This window comes from Phalacrocorax aristotelis, chromosome 1 (genome assembly GCF_949628215.1).
Source record: "Phalacrocorax aristotelis chromosome 1, bGulAri2.1, whole genome shotgun sequence".
NCBI lineage: Eukaryota > Metazoa > Chordata > Aves > Suliformes > Phalacrocoracidae > Phalacrocorax > Phalacrocorax aristotelis.
This window is the reverse complement of record NC_134276.1, coordinates 201,572,762-201,594,989: the sequence shown is the minus strand read 5'-3', so window position 1 is coordinate 201,594,989 and position 22,228 is coordinate 201,572,762. Positions and strand designations below refer to the sequence as shown.

The 22,228-nt window shown below is 47.4% G+C and overlaps 2 protein-coding genes across 4 annotated transcripts in view; one reads left to right on the top strand and one right to left on the bottom strand.

Moving 5' to 3' along the window:
- Nucleotides 1-884: 884 nt before the first annotated feature.
- On the bottom strand, nucleotides 885-17,223 carry LOC142051783 (histone H2B 5-like). Of its 3 annotated transcripts, none has more exons than XM_075081299.1 (2): nucleotides 16,927-17,223; nucleotides 885-1,846 (listed from the first exon to the last, which is right to left on the bottom strand). In XM_075081299.1, exon 2 carries the CDS (start codon nucleotides 1,812-1,814, stop codon nucleotides 1,434-1,436), a length of 381 nt encoding a protein of 126 aa, XP_074937400.1. In that variant the 5' UTR covers nucleotides 1,815-1,846; nucleotides 16,927-17,223; the 3' UTR covers nucleotides 885-1,433. The 3 variants fall into 3 exon arrangements, with proteins under 3 accessions (XP_074937400.1, XP_074937399.1, XP_074937401.1); XM_075081298.1 differs by having other exon boundaries at nucleotides 885-1,843; nucleotides 16,927-17,222; XM_075081300.1 differs by lacking the exon at nucleotides 16,927-17,223 and adding an exon at nucleotides 13,534-13,649 and having other exon boundaries at nucleotides 885-1,843.
- A 257-nt stretch (nucleotides 17,224-17,480) lies between these two features.
- Nucleotides 17,481-22,228, top strand: part of GRAMD4 (GRAM domain containing 4) — an 82,952-nt gene continuing 78,204 nt past the window's right edge. Inside the window, exon 1 of the mRNA XM_075081296.1 lies at nucleotides 17,481-17,597. Within this exon, the coding sequence (XP_074937397.1) occupies nucleotides 17,569-17,597 (29 nt within the window). The 5' untranslated portion in view covers nucleotides 17,481-17,568. The remainder of the gene's footprint in view (nucleotides 17,598-22,228) is intronic.

Genomic DNA, 22,228 nt, shown 5'->3' with positions numbered 1-22,228 from the left:
TGAGTGCTACTGCCTACCAGAGATTTTGACTTTTTTTTTTAAATGTTAGCTAATCTTGTGTTTTGAGTAGGAAGCTTCAACTTCACACCAATTCTACACATGCTCTTCTTCTGCTACCCAGCAGTTTGGGGAAGAAAAACCTGCAGCTGAGATGTCCCTCCACTAATCTCTATGGCTTTTATCAGGATTTTATTATTGCTTACCTTACTGTGGACTTTGAGAAGACGTGGGGAGTATCTGAAGTAGTTTAAAATTATTTAATCTTTAAAGTATCATTGGGATGCAGGCAAGTGTCCTTGTATATCCACCCAGCCCCAGTTTTTGATTTTGCTTTCTAAGCGGGGAATAAAGCGGGGAAGGCAGGGCCAGGTGACCTGCCCACAGTGACCTCTGTGGGGAGCCTGCCTCTCCCCTGGACTGTGCTAACCACCTCCGCTCCTGCTCTGGATGCCCTCCCAAATATTCAGTCCCCTCCCGACACCTCTGTGCTGTCTGTTCTGCACCACCCCAGCGCTCGCAGGAGAGGGGACCCCCTTAGGCACCACCCCGTCTCGCCCATGCTTACAGTGGAAGGGAGCGCCCAGGCAGTGTGGAGGGAGGAAAAAGTGTCCGTAAAAGCAGCAGAATTAGCAACGTCTTGCACAACAAAGCAAGTCCTAAAGCAGGCAAAGCAGCAGCCGGGGAAGGTAGCGACCCAGCCCCAACATCCCCCGTTGTCTGTCCATACACCTCGGCACAAGGTGGGAGGCAGCAGGCAGCTCCAGTGCTGGCACCCTCGCCTGCTCGATAGTGTGATGAGCAGGAACAGTGCTTGGTATCATCCCAGATATCTGCCTGCCTGCCTGGCTTGCTCTTTAAAACAAGCTGTCAAGCACAGATAGATGTTGAATCAATATGGACTTTATTCTACAGCCCGTGCTTGGTAGTTGTCAATGCCACTTCTGCTGACACGGGGTGGACTGCGCTGCTGTACACCAGGACGGATCCGGGCTACCAGGGAGGGGATACCAGCGCTGACTCTTTGGTGCCCGTCTTGGATGACTGTGAGAAAGCAGCCAAACAGGAAGACTTCAGAGACGGCGTCTCTGTGTTGCTGCTGCCAGACTCCCCTGCCAGTGCCAAACATGCATGTTTGCCAAGCACAGAGGAGAGTTTGGATATACCGCAGTCGGTCAGTCCTTTGGATGAGATGTGAAAGCAGAGGCTTCCTCCACCAGCCCCACAGAACCCATTGCACGTCCCAAACAGACTGTGAAAATCAGCCAACATCCAGATCACCGTCCCCTCTTCCACCGGACAGCTTCTCGTGCCCGTGCCAAGGCTGTAAATTGCTGTGGATAATAGCTGTGACATTTACCCGGACTGTGGCTGCCTACCTGTGCTTGTGTGGAGGGTCCGGTGCTTGATGGTCCCGTTGGAGAGGTGGCGTCTGGCTACTTGGAGCTTGTGTACTTGGTGACAGCCTTGGTGCCCTCCGAGACAGCGTGCTTGGCCAGCTCTCCTGGGAGCAGCAGGCGCACGGCTGTCTGAATCTCCCGGGAGGTGATGGTGGATCGCTTGTTGTAATGGGCCAGGCGGGAGGCTTCTCCAGCGATGCGCTCAAAGATGTCATTGACAAAGGAGTTCATGATGCCCATGGCCTTGGAGGAGATGCCGGTGTCGGGGTGGACCTGCTTTAGCACCTTGTAGACATAGATGGAGTAGCTTTCTTTCCTGCTCTTGTGTCGCTTCTTATCACCCTTCTTCTGGGTCTTTGTCACAGCTTTCTTGGAGCCCTTTTTGGGGGCAGAGGTGGACTTCGCTGGCTCCGGCATCCTGACAGCAATTTCTCTGGGTCTTGGAACTGCTTGAAAAGAACATTAAAAAACCCTCAAATTATTTTTTATTCTTCTACAGTGTAATTTTACTGAAAGATGAGAGAGACTGAGTCGCAGACACGCAACATCTCTGAATCTGAGACACACACCCCATGACCCTGTGCAGGCATTTTTGAACTGCCAGTAAGAACTGCTCTGGTTTGTGTATGATTTTTTGTTGGGATTTTTTTGTTTAAAACCCCATAATGCTGGCCTTGTAAACGTCACTGAACCCAGGCCTAGTCAGCATCTACTTAGTAAATATGAGCTGGGGGTGAATATATTTCTGAGGACAACATTGCAGTTCCAAAGAAAACACTAGCTGCAGCATGGATTAAATAAAATCTTTCTGGAATGGGTTGGAGACTGTTACAAGATATAACGGAAGCCACCTTTGTATGAGACTGGTCAAAAATGATTTTATGTGGTTATTACAATCTCCAGTAGGCCCTTTATTTTTGCAAGTACGTAAAAGTTTATTTTGAGAGTGCTTGCATTTCTGTGGCTATTGTTTTACACTATGTATTCCAGTGGAACATAAAAATCATAGCTAGCTAGCTAGCTGAGCTACTGGAATCTCTCCGTATTCACGTTAGCTAGCAAAAATACCAGGGAGTAGAAGAGCTCAGAGGAGGTGGCAGGAATCACCTGACAGAGAAACAGCAATGTGGATAAGAGGCAAAAATCAAAGTGCCTTTGGGCTATGTGTCAATGGAGAGAAGCTACATGGACTGAAATTGTTTCCTGCTATCTGGTGCTCTTTGCTTTTGGGGTAGCAGGCCTCCGCTGGGCAGTTTACATCAAAGATGTGTGATCCTCCCTCCGAGTTTTTCTCCATTAGGCCACAACCTGCAGAGCCCTGACCTGCAGATGGCTGCTGTCATCCAGGAGTGCCATAACAAAAAGATAGTATGTAAACCTGCCATAAAACTGGGTGTCTCCCCTACACTACAAATTTATGTGTGTGTTACTATGTGCATCAAGGGAATAACTGTAAACAGTTTTGTTTCAGAGTACACCTTGAGAGCTCCCTTGAAAGGCAAGGCTTCTCCAGGCTTTGCTGGAGGATCAGCTTCCAGCATCACCTCAGGGCTTGGGCTTTTATTGCTCTGTGCCTCCTTTGAAGATGACCTATGGATTACAGTCTGTTGGCCAAGAGGACTAGAAGAGAAAAAAGAGCTTCAGGGCTGATGCCGCATGGGAAAATGTTTAGAAGTAAATAGGAGAGAGAAATCTTGGATGTGACACATGGTCTGCACACAGAGAGCATCAGAGAGGGACCTAAACGGTGCCTGTGCCAAAGCAACGGCTGCATACTCAGCCCTGCCTCTCCTCCTTCAGAAGGAATGAGATGCCACCCTCCATCCTGGCCTGGTTTCTCCACTATTGTTTGCATCTGCAATCAAAGCCAGACACATCAGCCGTCTTGCAACCACATCTTTAAAAAGCTCCCGGTTGTTCCTTGTGGGAGCAGATGCCTTCTGTGCCGAGGCTGGATTTACATGCCCACGTCTCGGTGCATACCAGCTCCTGCTTCCAAACTGTGTGAGAAACCTCCGCAGCTCCAAACCCTCAGTACGTGAGATGCTGCCTTCCACGTGCAGCAAGCACCAAGGCTGCTGCTGGCTGCTTTACCCTACGACGCACCAAGGCTGGGCGCTGGTGGCCACATGGTCTGGCAGGTGATGGGCAAAGGGCAATGCTGAGCATTTCAAGCAGGGACACGCTCAGATGCAAGGGCAGGCTGGCACTGCTCGGGAGGCCAGGGAGCGGGGAGGCAACGTCTCCACCACAGCCCTCCAAAATGCCCACCTGGCTACAAGCAAAAGTTGACACCAATGTCCTTCACATTGAAATTTTGCTCAAGCAAAGCAGTTTCTTCCTTGCCATTAATGGGAGTTTCGCCTTTGTGAGGCCTGACAGACCTGTTCAAGTTTCCTGTGCTTCACCTTGCAAAAAGAAGTATTTTGTCAGTCCAAAATGGGATATTGTCTAACTAGGTGGAAAAGGCCAGTGTACAGGAAAACTTCATGTAAGAGGCTGCAAGCAGACCACTAACTCTTCCTTGCACCAGAACCTCAAACTTCTCATGACTAAAGCATACCAACATTAAAAAAAAACCCAAACTGGGTAAATACATATAAATCCTTCTCAAATCCCTGGAATAACTAGCAATCTAGCATCAGGTATGGAGGACAGAAAGAAAAAGAAAAGAAAAAACCAAACAAACAAATTGAAAGCTGTTGATTCTTTCCTCTAGTTGGCCTTTTGCTAGGTTCCGGAATCCTGTAGCTGTAACGTATACCAACTGGCAATCATACTAACATATTTTGCTGACTTTTTGAAGTTAAAGGAAAAGCAGTTTCATTGAAAGAGGAAGGGGATGGGTACAATGTAAGAGTAGTTCTCTTTCAGGTGAACTCACCCCTTGGCAAAGCTTCACAGCCCAGTGAGCTGATCTAGATGGAAAACCACAGAGACCACGCCCAGAGACACGTGGGATGCTCAGAGAAAAGTGGACTCTAAGACTCGGCATGGCAAAACACTCAGTTCGAGCATATGAAAAACAGTGTCACAGAAATGCCAGGAATGTGCAGCTGGAAGCCTCCAGAGCTCCATGCTTTGCTTTGAGGGTACCCAGGCATGCCCTCCTAGATCAATTTTTTACCTTTTCTTTAAAAACTCCAAATTTTCACTGAACTATGTGCTTGACTCTGCTACCTCATCCCCTTTATTAATTTTCCCAGGCATTCTTCCGAGTGGAGGTATTTGGAAGGGCAGGTGCTGGACCGCCCCTAAAGTCCTGGACACCCTTCAAAACTCTGACATCTTCCCCCTTAAAAACCACATTTTCTTCCTCTGGTGAAACCATGATTTTTCTTCCTTTCTTCCTCTACTTGGGAAGCAATATCAGGAAAAGAAATCCCCTACTGCCCTTGTTTGCGGACTCAAAAATACGCCTTTTCAATGGAAAGGCATTTTTCCAAGAGAAGAAACAACTGTGCACTTGCTTCTTTTTCTCATGAGCTAATTTCCTGCCTGAAAAACACCACAACCGAAAAATGTAAATGACTATTTCTGAGGCTTTTTAAGAAGTGTGTCCTTCCAAAATATGTATTAATTGTTAAGTCCACTCGTACTGTGGCTTTTAAAAAATGAATAGAGCACCCAACAGGCACCAGAGTGATTTCATATGTCTCCAGAAAAGGTCACACCTACAGGACTTCTCCGTCCATTTGACCAGCTAATGCTCAGATAGTGCAGCCAGGATCTCATTCTTCTCCCACGTATGGCTGCGATGAGGGAAGCAATGACGCTAAAGTTCAAAGATTAGCTCAAAAGCTTTGGTGTTCTTGCTTCCCTCCACCCATTTCTTTGCAGCCTATTATTTAACAGGTAAATAACATTTTCTTTGGGAACAGGTTGTCTTCCTTCCAGTTTGTTTGGGCAGTGCCTAGCACAAAAAGCCTGACTGAGTTTGCCATGTGCTAAATAAATAATGTTAATAATGGCCAACAGTATCACCAATCCTTTTGTCAACAGTGTAATGCACTCCACAGGCAGGTGCTGCTCTTGTATGAAGATGGAAGTAGTGGGATTATTCCCAAAGTGTCCATGTGGAGAGTTTGTTTTGGGAAAACTAAGTGACCTTCAAAAAACAGGTGGTTTTGGATGAAAATAGTTGCATTTCTTTCTTTTTCATTTAAATAAAGGAGAAAACCAGAGGAGGTTAATAATTAGATTTTGCATTTGGAAGTGTTGCCATCATGACTGACTTCTCTACTGTGAGGGTGACCGAGCACTGGCACAGGTCGCTCAGAGAAGCTGTAGGGTCTCCATCCTTGGAGATACTCAAAACCCAACTGGAGTGGCCAACCCTGCGCTGACAATGGGCTGGACCAGATGGTCTCCAGAGGTGCCTCCGGCCTCAGCCATTCTGCAACTCTTGGAGACTGGGTACCACTTGCCTAGAACATGCCTTAAGAGCTGTGTTTCCCCAGTGGACACTTCCTATGGCATACTGCAGCCAGAGACTCCCACAAGGTGCCCTAAGGAGGGGAGACGGTGTTCATGTCCAGGTCCAACCCACCGAGGTCCCTGGGACACAGGGTATGGCCATGCAAGAGGAGGCACTCTGAAGCATCACAATGACATTTGGAAGGTTTCAGGGTTTTGAGGAAAGTATTTGGGCACATTTTTCTCTTTACAGCTTTGTACACTCTGAGTCAATCAGTTATCAGTGCTGGCATTTTTCCCTTCCTCAGAAAACCAACAACAAAACCAACCACAGTATATTTTCTTGCTGACTCCAAGCAGCAGCCTGCCTGCTGCTAGAAACCAGAGCAGTGCAGAGTGACAGATACATCTTCCTTTGTGTTGACACCCCTTTCTTCAGCATCATTAAAAAGAAAATGAACTGAAAACATATTCAAACCTACAAATCACTGCAGTCTCTCAGATCTGAGATGGGAGAGGAGCCCTGCTGAGAAATCCCACGTGAAGCCTGATGCTGTCTCTGTTTTCCCTAGACCTGATATATTGATGGAGAGGTAGACAGGCAGGGAAGCTCCTGCAGCGTTTTTGTTTGGTTTTGGCCTTGCTGCTGAGTCTGTAGGACCAGTGCCAGGCTGGTGCCAGTGGTGTGCATGGGTGACCATGGGTGGACCTCTAGCTGGCCTTTTGGATGCCTCCTCACGCAGGGGTGGAAACAGCACTTGGATTTTTCCTTTTTCCTAATAAAAGTTGCCCTTTCTGTGACAACTTCTGTGGCATCAACTGTAAATCCCCACACCCACCAGGCTGCTCTCTTGCTGTAATTACCTAAGCAACCATAAAAATTAGATTTCTAGAACTGGCACTTTGTTCTTAGGAAGTTTTGGTGAAAAATTAAACACTTGCAGGAAAAACTCAAGCTCTTACCTTTTGGACATCTGATATTCTGATATTTACTCATCTTCTGATGATCTATTTTAATCCTTGCTAGAGTAAATGAGAGCCAATGGGCACTTGCTGTTATTCTGCCCCTTAAATAGCAATGTCCTGTTAGTTCTACCCAATTATGGTCCCTTTCCTTAGTTTTTCTTGCTGTATAAAATACAGAAAACTTGGCTTTAATCCTACACGTCAAGAAATGTGAAGTTAAATTAGCTGCTGCTTTTTGTTTTACTCTGAAACACAAAGAAAGGCAACAAATTAGGGAATGTTTCCACAGAAAAGACTTTCTAATGGCTTCATCTGCTTCAAAATACTTGTATAAGCACAGACAGCAGATCTGCTAAACACAGTTTACAAATTACCAGATGTCAGCAAATGAATGTTGTTTCAACAGCATACTTCTGCAGACTGCAAATCCCCTTCTTTTTATAATGTAGAGCGATCTACCTGGAAGTTATTAAACAAGAATTTGCTCATCCAACAGGTGTCATTAAGTAGTAATAACTGAGAAAACAAGCAGATATTTTACAGTTACTTGGAAGCAAGCTCTGCCTTAGGTAGTAAAGCAAACCAGAAGCATGATGAGTCACCATGAGACATCAGTGATGCTCCCTCATGTGCAAAAACTGATAGTCATATTTTAGACTGTAAAGAATTTTTTCCTCAGTATGTTGTCTAGCATGTGATGATGAGGTAATATTTGCCGCCTTCTGAAGTAACAAGGAGGAGAATTTCCTAGAATAAGGTAAACTAGTCTGAAATACATGATTTCTTCCAATGGTGGAGGGGCACAGAGAGCAGTTTTGGGATGCCAGGTCTCTTCCCAGGTAATCCATTACCAATAATAAGACCCCATCCCCAACCCCACATGCTCTGCTGCATTTTATGTGATTGCTCCTGTTATAATTTAAATGGCTAACTTTTAACCTTGGATACACACATGCAATTCTTCTAGTGAAGAGATTCATGCTTGCGTGTTGGACCATGAAAATACGTTAAAATTGAAGATGCCCCCTCCTTAACATCGAAAGAAATGCTACAAACTCACTCCCTGATACAGATGCACTATGTTCAATGTGATCTTTAGATTTCTTCAGAAGAAATACAAGCAGAACAGAGCACTAAGATACACTGGTGTCCTAGCTCTTTGACTAATCCTTATCACTGCTTGTGTTAACACGTTGCCTGGGAGTTCAGTACAGGATACTCCCTACAGTAATATTTTCTTTTCACTTCTTTTCTTTTCTAGCACGTCCATTTCCAATTTCAGAAAACACATTTTTAATCGCCAGCAACAGCTCTAATATCTTGTGCTACTTCTGCCCAAGCTGCAAATACTTCTCACGGTTGTGGGGGTATCAATCAGAGATGGTTATGTGCGGAGTAAGGAGCAGGACCCTAGACCAGAGTACTCTGCAGAGAAGATATATTGAATTTTTAAAGAAAAGAAAAACTTAGCCATGAGTCAAGTAGAGCAACAGAGGCACACAGTGCTGCAAGAAGAATGAGTGTCAGGAGGCTACATACTCCTGCCCTTACCCTGATTAAAGGAGTGCCTGAAGTCAATGGGGATTTGACCTGGGTCTGAAACCACAAATACAATGTTTAGAGACGCTCAGCACCAACAGCCAACATTGATTTCCACTGGAATCCAGGAGGCTCAGTACTTTAGAAAAATCAGACTCCACATTTCATCAGGGTTTTGTTACTGTGAATAAATAACTGAGTACTTAAAGAAGCTTTAGCATGAATTTATCTGCTCTTTATAAGCACTCTTGTTAGCTAACTGCTTTGGAATCTCCTTTGATCTACATGCTTGACCAACTGAACCTAATAAATGCAAAGAGGAGAAATGATGTTTTCTGTAGACCAATGCTCGTTAAATGTTTAAGAGAGTACACCCAGTACCAGCATCTGCTACAATTACACTCCAGTCAGCTTTACCACAAAGAGTGCCAGGGTTTAGAGAAACATGTATTATCCCAACCAACCCCAGAAAGCTCTCAGTACTAACGCAACCCAACAGAGACCACAACCAGGCTCACTCCCTTCCTGGGGCTTTATCAGTAAGTCAAAACCTTCACACAAGATAAACTTCAGCACAAGCTTCCTCTCCAAGTTTCATAGTCATCAGGATTCGCTTCTTATGCCACAAAACCTTTCCGTAAGCAACAGGCTGCTGTTCCCTTCATATCTCACTTCAACTAAACTGGACCTACTGGGGGTCAACCCGTCAGCAGCAACTCTGCCTCTTGGTGCAGGGTTTAGCTCCTGTCCTTAGATTAATTCAGGAAAGTTGCTCTGAAGGCAGTGAGAGGTCAGAGCCTGCTAACCACTTACAGGCAGATGATCTCTGGCTGACCCGGAGCCATCCTTCTGGGCAGCAGAAGCAAGGCATTGCAGCAGCTCAATTACTTGGCAGCATTGCATGCTGTACAAATCTTCTCAGCAATTTGCAAAGTACAGATGTTTGGAAATGGGTGTGAGAACAATAAATCATATGTGACTGGGGTCTGTAATACTAACGACCCATTACACATCAGAAAGGTGTTTTAGTTGTTCCATGCTACTTCCATTCCATTCCTATGCTACTGAAAATAAAAAGCCTAGATCCAAAATAAATTGCTCTGTGCCTAACAAAAATGAAAATCTCTTGATCTTTGACCTCATCATTTCAGTTTCTCTGGAAAAGCAGAGGACCATATACTTACTTAGTCTGCTGTATCTAAATAACTCCTTCTACAATGGAGTCATGATCTCTAAACTAGTAATGGTAATAAGCCTGAAGAACTGCTGCGGCATTTAAGCAAATTATTTTTATGGATTCTATGGAGTAATGGAGAATAATAAAAATTCTGGACTATTTTCATCGGTGCTGAAGAAGGCATCCATTAAAAATGTACTAATTCAGCCATGGACAAAATATGAAAAGCTACAGCCCAACACCTGCAGGCCATAAGGGGAAAGTGGGTGGGAGAAGGAGAAGAAGCCCCAGGAGATGAGGGCTGCTTCTGAGTTGAGGCACAAGTTACGCGGGAACCAATGCAGACACATGTGGCACCTCTTCCTCCCACACACTGCATCTCCAGGTTTCAATAGCTTTCTATGACCTTTTTCAGTGCTACAGATAATTTATGTAACAAAAATAAAAAAAAGCAGGGACCTTAATCCCCAAATGTTTCATCTGGCCATACCACATTGACTGGGAATACAACATATGGATTGAAAACCATGCCAAAGTGGAAAGCTGTATTCCCAAGTTAGTCTGAAGATCAGACCAAGGTCATTAAAGTTTTTAAGAGTGATGCGATGGGTACAACCCAATGTAAGTATTGCCATGTCCACAATGACAGGGGTGAGGCAAGCCCAGCAAAACATTTTAGCAACCTTCATGCCACGTGGATGGGTCTAATGCATGTATGCTCAACAGACCTGGGCAGTGAGCATGACCAACTCTTCTCCTACAGGCGGAGAAAGAGCCAGGCGAGGGCATGACATGTGCAGCTGTAATCAATCACGACTGACATTCCTTCTACATGACAGTCTCTGACTTCAATTGTTGTTTCCCAGTTACACTACCCACATTTCACTGAGTCCTGAAAATGATTTAAAAAAATTAGTGGAAAGCATGCAATTAATGAAGTATGTGAAAGCTGCTTTATCATGGCTGTAAAAGATGGGTGTCTGGGAACATGAAGTGTAAATGCAGGAGCTGTGGGCACCACACAGGTACATCCAAAAGGACTGGGTGCCATTCCACAAGCTGAAGAGCAGCGAGTCAGATTTCATTGCTACAGGATACTGAAAATATTGTAATGTGTGTATTAATAATTAATTTGGCATGGTGATAGCAATTTTACTGTAAAATGGAGATGCAAGACTATTACTGGAGCCTGCAGGGAAACAAAGATAAATGTCCTTCCCCAGATCTCACATCATCCAATAACTGGATCAGGAATACAATCCAGGACTGCTGACACCTTTCTCTGCTGCAGCCACTAGATCACGTTACCACAGGCAAAGAGTCCTCTGAGCATTAGAGGTCATCTTCTGTACAAAGCAGGAAAATAGAGAACCTGTTAGATGGAATGAGAGGAGAAAAGCATGGCTGGGACAGCATGGCAAAGCCCCATCGAAGAAGGGTGCTGCCTACTCTCCAGAAATAGATAGGGGTGAGCACTAAGGACACAGAAGTTATTGAAGGTAAAAGTAAACTCTGGCACAAGAACAGACAATAAACCATTTTAAAATGTTTGTGGATAAATTTACACTGGAGATGAGAAGAAGGAACCTCACTTACATCCTTACTTGGACGTGGGACAATGAGGGCAACAGAGGAGGGGAGAAAGATGAAGAAACCCATACCTTTCATAGTTCAAACACAAAACCTAATTTTTTTTTTCAAGATTTCTGCGATATGGCCCTGGCAATAGCACATAACGTAACTGCTCTGCATTAACCAGACAACATCTTTCTGTTCTATGTTGATGTGCTACTGAAGAGGTCCTTCTCTTTGCACTTCTTTCCGTTATTCTTTTCTTTATTCTTCCTTCCTTCTTTCTCTCACACCCATTACAAGTGCCAGGAGGTTCAAAGCCCCAGCAGGTTTGCTGCCACTTGGTCCCATCCAACATGTGATATTTGTACAGAGACTAACAGGTTACTTTGAACAGCCACTGGGTTGAAAAGCTTGCAGTTCTCCAGGAACATTGAAAAGAATGGCTTTCAGGCCAGATTAGCCCATGCCCAAATACCACATTGTACAAATTGCCTGTGAATAGTGTTTTAATTTAGCTCTAATTTGTGACAGCATCATTATCACATGGACTTAGTGTGCGAGTCACTATACTGATACAAGCTAAAAAGGGCCATCTGCCTTCCAGAGAAATCAAAGCATAATTAGGGATACATCAATATTTGCATCAGGCAGGGCTGCAAAGAGCTCTCTGCTGAAGACTCAGTTGCAACCACTAGACCAGCAGTGAAGAAAATGGGGGTTGCTGGACAAAATGCCAGCCCCAAAATGCCAGCAGTCCTGGCTGGTCACTAGCAATCAGAACAATTAAATGTAAGGCTCACTTTTCAAAACACAGAAGGGTTTTCAAAGGCAGCAGGTTTCAAATGCCAGTGGAGTGTCATATTATCTGTACCACACTGTTGTTTTTAACGCTCCGTGGCTCCATCCTCCTACACTGATTTTCCTCCCGAGAAAGTTTCCACCTTTAGTTTCCCCACTGCTATGGTCTCCCAACCTGTTTCTTCCTCAGAAGTGCCTCCCTCTCTGCTCTTCTTCCTCCCTGCTGGTGCCTCTCAGCATGCACCCTCCACAGAGCTCATTAGTGCCTCTGCTTCAAGCAGCACATCTTTGTGGGTGACTCCTGAGTCCTTATCCTGAGTTATGCCCCAGTTATTAGGCAGGCACAATCAATAAGAAGGAGCTGGGCTGAGGCCCCCCAGTGCAGGAGAGGAGATAATACGGGATTAATTCTGGTGTGGGAGAACGAGGAAGGTGTGACAGCTGCAGCATCCCTATCTTCAGGGCAGAGCTGCTGTATCTGCAATGCATTTTAAGGCTTATACACATTGAGAATGGAAATAACCCATACTTGTATTATGTACAGTCAGACAGCTCATTCCTGATGGGATGCTCCCTGCCTCCCGTCCTGTAGCACCCCACTTGTCAATCATTTTCCAGGTCCCCAGGGACCCAAAGAGGACTTCTCCCTTTCTGTCAACACTGCAGCAGCTTCCCTACCCTTCCTTCATCCACATTTGTCAACGGTTCACTTCAGTTCTTTTGCTTTTCCCTTCCTTCACATTCCTTGATTCTGCCTGCCCTTGTGACAGAGAAACGACGAGACTCTTACCAAATGCTCTCCCTGGCCCTTCTTCACACTAAGTGCTGAGCTCCAGAGCGGTCTCGGCTGTTCCTTCCTCTCTGCCCTCCCTGTACCTCATTTCAAGAAATTTTTCTGCAAAAATGTCACATGCTTCTGTGCTCAAGCTTCCTCTCACTTTCCAGGGTAACTCATGTCCTCTTTGTAACTCCCAATGACCTTTCTGGAGATGCACTTTCAGCATCTCCTACTCGCTCTTCCATTGCCCCCTGCGCACACTCTACTTACAGTACTCTCACCTTTGTGTTTTGTTCCGATTCCTATCTTCCCATCTTCTTTCGTGTAGTGTTTTCTGCTTGACAAATATCAGTCTACTACATACAATCTCTATCCTCACAAGAGACAGGGTCACATAGGTTATATAAACAGGTTATAAGGAGAGATTTTATGTGCCCAAAAGCATGTCTGCTTTTCCTGGATCTGTTGGTCTAAAATAAACATTGCCTGTGCTGAAAAAACATTGCCCTCTTAGATCCTTGATCATCACAGCTACAGCCCCACAGTTTCTTCCTCAGCGCGCACCTCCTGCAACGATTACCTGGGGGATGGCCCTCTACCTTCAGCTGATGCATCTCAACTCTCCAGGAGGCATGTCTCATGTCATAGGTGAGTCCCCTGCAAACGGAAACTCTCTCCCCTGATCCTGGGGTAACCGCCAGTTCGCAACAAATAACACAGAAAACTTTATTGCAGTGGACCGCCTGCGTATTTTCACCAAATTCAGAAAAAAAATCCCTATTCTATACGAAGTTTTAAGGCTAGTTTGAAGAATAAACAATCTCCCCTGACAGAGCCTTCAAGAAGGTTGGTGAAATAATATGACAAGGGTAGTGATTAACTCTCACCACACAGGAAAATGTTGAGTTGATGTAAGTGGCGTATAAAATCCCCCTCTCTCTTTATGAGTCAGGTAAGCTGCCAGAAAGCAGAGGTGGAATCTGTGGGACGGAGCAGTTTTCATTCCAGCCAGTTAGTAGTGTGCTTTTTGAAAGACAAAAAAATAGTGTTATTATTAAAGCAGATTTTTTGTAAACTAAGAGTCTTATTCAAATAGCAAAATCTAACATTTGTCCTTGACCACCAATGATGCTGTTTTTAGTCAGGGATAGTCAGGGGGAAATATTATTAAACAACTCCACCCCCACCCCCTGAGGTTAATGTAGCATTTTTGGGTTATGCATCTATAGTTCCACCTCCCACTCACCCAATGCATATGATCCTACAGTCACAGCTCTCTCCTCTCCCTCTGGCTCCCAAAAAAAGGGAAGCTGATGAGCTGAGATCCCAGCCTCACCCCACACAGAGCCCTTTTCAGAGGCAGAGCTTAGCTCTGATGAGGAGAAAAGCGTTTCTTTCCCAATAGCTTCACAAAAGTGGCTTAACAAATGAATAAAATAAGACAACTGGCAAAAAAAGACAAGCATTTTGTGGGGTCTTATTTTGGATCAGTCCAGGATTCAAGGGATAATTCAAATAGATGGTGGTGTCCCCTATCTAAAATTATAGACTTTTCATTACCAAAAATCAGAAATTTAGAAATGTGAAGAAAATGCCTTCAGGTCCTTGGGTTCAGGGGGCTTACAATCCTCCTCTGGTACTGTCAGGGGGAGCACAATAACCGCTCTGTTCACAGTGCAGCCTGAGCGAGCTGCTTTCTCAAGTCTACTTTGGAATTTAGGAATGTTTCCCACATACTTAATTCTTCAGTCTATCCGATACGTGTGTTTGAGGATGGGCAGGAGCAGCATATTTCAGGTGCTGAGAAAGGGATGCAAAAAGATCAGACTATCAACCTGAGTCATTTCTTTGTCTCAGCTGGAGAATGGAAGATCTGGAGTGGAGTAGAGATACATGTATACACACACACACACACGTAAATGTAAGTCAGGAGAAAGGATGGAGGAGGACAATGACCAAAGGAACAGTGTGGGGCAAAAATGACGAGAGATGGTATAGTAAGGCAGTGAACTGAAGTGAGATGTCAGAAAGGAGACAGAAAGACAGGGTATAAAAACTGGGACAGAAGAAGAGAAATAAAAGGATGGAAGAAGGAGACAATATATGAAAGGGAACAAAAATGAGAGAAAAGGTGTGAGTGGACAAAAAGCAGAGACAAGGGGGAGGGTAAACTAACCAGCGCAATGTTTGGCCAGACAGAAATACTGAAGTGTAAATGAGACACAGAGAAAAGAGATGTGGAGGGTCATAGAGAAAGACAGACCTTGCACAGCAGAGATGTGAAATAAACAGCTGGAGAAAAAAAATCACCTGCCAGAACAGCACTTCTGAGAATCACGAGTGAGAGGTGCTGCTGCCCCAGCGAGGGGCAGAGTCGAGCCCTGGGAAGTGACAGGCTAAACCCAAGGAGAACAAAGGATGAGGCCAGGAGAAGACAAACGATACCCTTGTACTAGGTTGCTGCCTTTTGTCTAAAATAGAAATCATGAAGGTCATTGAAATTGCCACTTAGATCTTACACCTGGAACTTTTTAAAAAACCTTATTTTTTCCCAGTAAAATCCATCATCTTCCTTCTTCTCTCCCAGTGTTGGATTAAATTACTGTACGCTTCACCGTTACACCTCCCTGCCAGGGAAGAAAACCTCAGACACCATTACGCCTACAGCAGACCGTGCTCTCTGGCTCCCTTTGCACACAGAGGCTTCCATAGAAGTGTTTTAGTAGACAAAGCCAGATTTCCTGCAGCTCCAAAATTACCGTGATGGAGTTGGGTATCATTAGCAGGATGAGGAAAGAAAGATGAAGCAAATGGGTGCATACTCAGGGAAAAGGCTATTTTTTTTGTTTTATAATTAGGAAATCTTACCAGTACAGAGGGAAAAAATTGCTGCTGGTAGATAATCTGTCTCTCCTTTGCAGATTAAATAATAGGAATGAAAGAGGAGGGTGTGGGAAGTACATTCATATTATCAGACCCTTTCTGTTATTAACATGTGTTCCATGTAATAAAAACATAATCAGGAAAATAACACACTATAACAAAAATATAATGGAGGCTATTGAGTAAAAACCCCAGAAAGATCAGTGTTCCCAGGGTAGCACCAGCCTGAGAAACCAAAGCTTTATTAGTAGTAACAGGAGCAACATATGGAGATGAATGAAACCGTGTTTGTAAATGTGATATGCAATTGCACACTCTTGCTTGGCTTTCCTTTTTCACAATCTGACTCAGCCTCCACATGGCTCCACTCCCCCATCTTTTGATTCATAAATTCTGGATCTCAAAAAGTAGACAGTTACACAGACAGCATGCAAAGGGCACTAGATGACGTGAAATACGAGGACACTGGCAACTGTAGAACGCGCTGTCCATCATCAGCCTGCAAACAGACAAATCTGCTGGAGAAAAGCAGCGGAGCCAGGGCCATCCCCTCTGGGGGCTCGCCGGAGGATGCCGCACAGCAAACCACGGCTCGTCTCCGTTGCGCTAGAGGCACGCGCTGAGGTAGACAAATCTATTACAAAATTGTACAATATTGCTTACGCTGCACAGCATTCGCTCCGTTAGGCAGTCCCTGCATTGCCAAACCCAGAAGATGGGTTGAGAAAAAAAGGATTTCTTACAGCATATACTCCCCGCATTTCTTAAGCTACGAAAAAGAGATCAGGGTTAACGACAAGCACCGCAAAACACAAGGAACGGTGCATAAGCAATGGTGTACAGCCCTACATGCTTACTAATTAACGAACAAGCATATACGGGGTTGACACAGAGGTGCCTACACACAGGAGGGACCCCTCTCCTGCAGGCCCGGGCTCCTGAGCGTGTGCGTGGCGAGGCTGCAGCCGGCCAGCCCGGCCTGCCGCACCGTCGGCCCGCCGCAGCCGCAGCCGCAGCCGCTGCCACGGAGCGGCGCAGAGCAGGTACCCCGGGCTGGACCGCGGCCCCCAGCCCTGCCGCCGCCTCGCCCGGGCTCGGGTGCGTGCTTCGCCTGCAGCCCCCGCTTAACCGGAGCGCGACTGGCTCCGGCCATACGACTCCTACGATTACAGCAAATTGTGAAGCCCGGAGCACAACGGCGCCGCTGGGCTCGGGATCGGGCCCCCACGCACGCCACCCTACCCGTGCAGAGCGTTACGGCGCAGGCCGCATGACAAATCGCATGCTGGGACAGCGCGACCCCCGCTGCAGGCTGCGCCGGAGCGCGATGCAGAGCGCGGCGGGCAGCGCGGGCCGCGCCGCCGGCAGCCGCACGGTACGGAGGTGGAGGATCTTGCCTGCTGGGCGTCGGGACTCCCTCGCAGGCGAGCTCCAGGAGCCGGGGCGGCGCAGGGCAGGCGCAGACGGGCGCGGCGGCGGGGCTGGGGGGCCGCTGGCTGCCGCTCCGCGCAGGGCCCGCGCACGCCGCGCCGGGCGGGCCGCGGGACCCGCCGCCTCCCTCCGCCTCTCTCCGCCTCCGCCGGCCGCGGGCGCTGGGGCCGGGCTGCGGGCGGCGGGACGCCTCCCTCTGCGCCGCCGCGCTCCTGCGGGCCGGGCCGGGCCGGGTCCCGCCGCGCCGAGCGGCCGCCCATCGCCCGCCCCCGCCTACTGCGGGCTCCAGCCGCGGGGCCGCCCGGGGGCGGGGCGGGGCGGGGCGGGGCGGGGCGGGCGCGGCCCCGGCGAGCGGCTCCGGCGCTGCGGCGGCGGCGGCTGCGCAGGGCGCTCGGCACGGCCTCGGCGCGGACGGGCACTTGCTGCCGCCCGAGCCCGCAGCGGGCAGGGGCGACGCGCTTTGTCCGGGGCTGAGGGGGCGCGCCCGGCCCCGGCGGCGCCCGGCCCGGCCCGGCCCGGCCCGGCCCGGCCCGGCCCGGCCCAGCGACCGGCGGCTCTCCGCGGGGCGTCGCCTGGCTCCGTCGGCCTGGGCACCGCGGGGAGCGTGAATGAGAGTTTGCTCCGATTTACGAGCAGGGTGAGTGCCCCGGCGGGCCGCCTCGGGCGGGGGGGAGGAGAGGGAAATAATAATAAAAAATATTTTTTTATTCTTTTTGGTTTTTTGTCCGAGCCTTCCCGCCCCTCGGGCCGGGGACTGGGGCAGGGCTGCCTGCGGGGCGCGGTGCCTCCCGGGGATCCCGGGAAGGGGGTCGCTGCCCCCCTTCCCTCCGCCGCCTTTTGTTTTGTTCGGCTCGGCGGGGGGCGGACCGGGGGGGCGGCGGGGGGAGCCTCCGGGCAGCTCGGCCGGCGTCTCCGTGTTTCTGGGCCTTCTTCGCCCGTTTGTAGGGAAAGGGACGCCGTCCCCCTGGGCGCTGGGGGCGTCCGGTTGCCGCTGTCGCTGCCCCCGGGGCTGGAGGAGCGGCGCTGCCCCCCAGCGCTGGGGAGCCCTCCGGGGCCGCCGGCGCCCGGGTGCAACGCGGAGCAGGAGCCAAAGGCTTCAGGAAACACAGCGTCTGTGGGATGGGGGTGAACCTGGTAGAGGTCACATCTTTCCGTGCAAACGCAGCTCGTCCTAGCTGGCCTCCCGAGTTGTTGTCGTCTCGGGGACCGCGCTGTCGCTGCCAGACCTGCTCCTCATCTTCGCGCTGCCCTGCAGCTGGCTTTGGTGGTGGTAGTGTTTCCTACAGCTGCTTGCAGGGATCTCCCTTGGCGAGGAGGCGGGGGGCAGCGCCAGCTGCATCGCGCGCGTCCTTCATCTCTTCCCGCCCCCCCAGGCTGTGGTCGCATCGGGGTGGCATCCGATTTAGAAATGAGACCTGGTAACGTTGATTTTGGTGCGAGATTTGCATCCTGAGCTTTAGCTGAGCCTGGCTGGACTAGGGGCTGGCCACATGTTCAGATTAAACAGTAGCCAGCACTGTGCCAACCCCTCAAAGCATACAGCGTCTGGTGCATCTTGGTGTGGAGCAATGTGGCACGGGAGTGTTGGAGGAGCAGGAGCAGAGAAATGCTGCTGGAGAGCTTACTTTCAAGGAGACTGAGGGGATGGCAGAGCCGTGGTGCTGGGGAAGTGGCTGTTTTACAGTCCAGCTGTCAACCAGACTCCTTCAGAAAAGCTCTGGTAGGCGTGCACATATCTCGTGAGCCTCCTTCGTGCTTCTGTGGGTCACCACTGGCCTCAAACGTATATATGGGGCAAACGGGAAAATTACAGCTTTTTGTCATGTTTTTGTGTCATGCTTCATTACTGCAGCTGCAGAGTTTTAGATTGAATAGATGGGATACTGTTAAGCTTGTGTGAATGTGGAATGAATGATGGACTGGTATCGCGTTTCCAGTGGTGGTTGAGATGTGGGTGGGGAGGGGAAATATTTAACAGAGTAGGGATCCCAGGTGTCTGTGGTCAGCGTTATCTGACAGAATCCTGCTGTAGTTTTTAACATGTTGTAAGTAGTTTCATTCCTCAGAATGAGAGGTATGCACTGTCTTAAACCTGGGTTTTTTAAATACCATATCTAGTTATCAAATTCTGTATCTAGTTATTCAGAAAGGGAGGACTTTTTTAAGGCCTAGGCTGTGTTCTTCTGAAGCTGACATTCAAGCTACTAGCTGTGAAACTGATAAAATATAAAACAAATTGATGGTGTTATGATGCCATATTGTGCAAAAATCCCTGAAAGCCTGAGTTATGTTTCGCTGTTTTTCATATGGTGACCACAAGTACGTTTGGCTCATCCCACTGCCATAATAAAGGTGGTTTTGGGCTGAGGTGCCAGACTGAATTGCAGATGAGCCATGTCGTGTTTCCAGCTCTGCAGGTAAGCACTCAGAGATGGTTTTGGCTGGTGGCAGATGGGACTGACCTGAGATAAAGCATCAGACCGAAGGGTTTGGGTTTTTTCTTTTTTAACTGTGTCACTAATGAGACCTGGTCTGCTCAGTGTGTCCCGGGTCAGGGGGTGGCTGTCGAGTGGCACAGGAGAGGCTGCTGCTGCTTGAATGTGTGCGTGCCGCTCCTTGGCACGGTGCGGCTTCTGCTCTGGGTGAAGGCATCAACCAGGCTTTGATCTCCCTGCAGCCGGCCTTGCCAGCATCGCTGTGGCCTGGTGACCTGACGTCAGTGCCCCTGATGGGGGAGGGAAGAATTAAGGGCAGCAGCTGGGAAAAGCCTGTCCTGGCTCTGCTCTTTGGTGGGACCCAGTTTTGGGGAGACTGGCAGAGCAGAGATCCTGACTGAGGAGGGAAAATCAGGGGGCTGACATGCAGCCCTGCTGTCTTCCTGGCTGGAAACTAACTCCTGGTGATTTACAGCAGGTAGCCACTGCAGAAGCTGTTTCCTGGCCCTACCCCTTCTCCGTCTCCCGGCATGTGATATTCAAAGCTTGTAGGAACTGAAGTTCATTATAAGAACAAATGGCTGGGGCGATATTGGATGCCAGAGGCATTCTATATTGTTTGAGACCTGGGAAGAAAAAACCCCAACTTTAATATTTTATTGTGGGAAGGGAATGTCTGCAGTGCCTGAGAAGTGATTGATGCTGCTCTTAAAGGTCAGGTATACTTCTGGGGTACAGAACATCGTGGATACACGACATACATGCGATCCTACATATATGTGGTGTTTCTTCAGCATTGTTCTGATACTTGAGTATTCAGTCTTGAATACTGGGACTTCAAAGCTAAGGAGGAGCATTAACTGTTTAACCCCCAAAGTGATGACAGATCTGTTGGAAAATTAACAAAGACCCCATTTCACCTCATTTTGTCTGCTGAAAAGTCATGCTTTGTTTTTTGACTCAGTCACCACTAAACCCATAGGGATTCTTGAAGATGTGAGACTGTGCTTTGTGTAACATATGGTCCCATTAACAGTTTTATGGTGAATATCTATTTAGAGGAGTAATAGATCATATTTCCTGAATTTTTGTTTCATATAGGTCGGGAAAACAAATGCTATTTGGGAATTCTTGAGTCAAGTGCAACGTGTACCTTGCTGAATTTCTTAGGTTGAAGCTATGCTGCTACTCAGTAGCTTGTCCTGGTCTCTTCTTCCCTCTCCTTACCCCCAGTGTTTATCAGGCTTAACAGTGATACTCTCGAACTTTGAAGTCCTGAAAGCCCTGGCTGTTACCAAAATACTCCAGTATTATGTGCAGAAAAATCTGCTATCCCACATTGGAGGCTCTCTTGTCCAAGGTACACAATTTTCCAGCTTTGTCCTGTAATACTGTTTCCTTTTCTTTCCTATGTAGATTTTTCTCAGCTAAACAATATCTGCATGGCAGCATACATGTAAGAGGAGAGATGAGTTCCTCTAATGTTATTTTTATGACACAGAGTTTGATCAGAGGGAAGGCTTTTGACAGGAAGTGCTTAATCAGGGTCTTCCAGAAGAAATTACCTCTCTGCCCAGTACCCTGGTCTTGCACTGCAGCAGGTTAATCCACAAAGCAATCTGTGCACAGAAACACAGCTGTGAAACACAATTTTTGGGTCATAATGTTGGGTGCTTCCAGGTTTTATGTGTTTTGATCTTTCAAGTGTCCGAACAAATGCAAGTTTTCTCTTTTCATCTTGTGGTCATTGTCATTGATACGGGGGACACACACACACAAAACCCAAAGTGGTTAGGCCTTTTCCTAGGAGGTCAGAACTTATTAAAACAGTTAGTGGTAAACTCATCTTAAAATTTAATAAGTTAGTGCTGCTTTTTGTTATGACATAAGAAAATGAAGTAAGGAGTCTTTGAAGCCACTTCAGACTTCATAAATATTAACAGGCTCTGCAGTCTTTGCAGACAGCAAGTTCTGGATGTTTTTTCTTTCACCTTAATAGTACAATTTCTTTTGCACAATAAATCTTCTTGCCTTGACTAAACTCAAAGAGCAGTTATCGGATGCAAACCAAAAATACTGTATTTGTGGTTAGGAGAGCTCTTGCTGGTTTTCCTCTCCTCTTTTGAACACCCAATCCTTTCTCTTAGTACACACTCATGGAATTAAATTTACTGCTACCACACTTACAAGACCAGATCTTCAGAGGTGCTTAAATGGTGGAAGACGCAGTTGTTTGCTTCTGAGAATAGTGGAAGGTAAAGATTCCCAATGTGTTCACTTGTGCTTGAAAAATCCTTTCTATTTGCATCTTGGGTCACCATATGTGTTTAATACTTGTCTGTGTTAACGAGGAAAAAAACCGCTGGCAGCATTTTCTAAACATGCCTTGAGAATACTTAAAATTGTCTCTTAGTTTAAAAGCTACGTCTGTATCGCAATGGAAACTGAAATTCCATTTAGTTGCACCTTCTTTCAAATCCTGAGTTAATGCAGCAAGTTCTTTGTGATGGTCTGTGATGAACACATCACCTGTTCTAGATACACATGTTAACAAGAGTGCATCAAACTTACTGTAAAACTTGTTCGAGGTGTCTCATCTGTGAGAAAGAATCACAGATTTCACAGAATCACAGGGTGGTTGAGGTTGGGAGGGACTTCTGGGGCTCAGCTGGTCCAATCCCCTGCACAAGCAGGACACTGAAAGCAGGTTGCCCAGGGCCAAGTCCAGACAGCTTTTGAATATCTCCAAGGACGGAGACCCCACAACCTCCCTGGGCAGCCTGTGCCAGTGCTTGGTTACCCTCACAGTGCAAAAGTGTTTCCTGATGTTCAG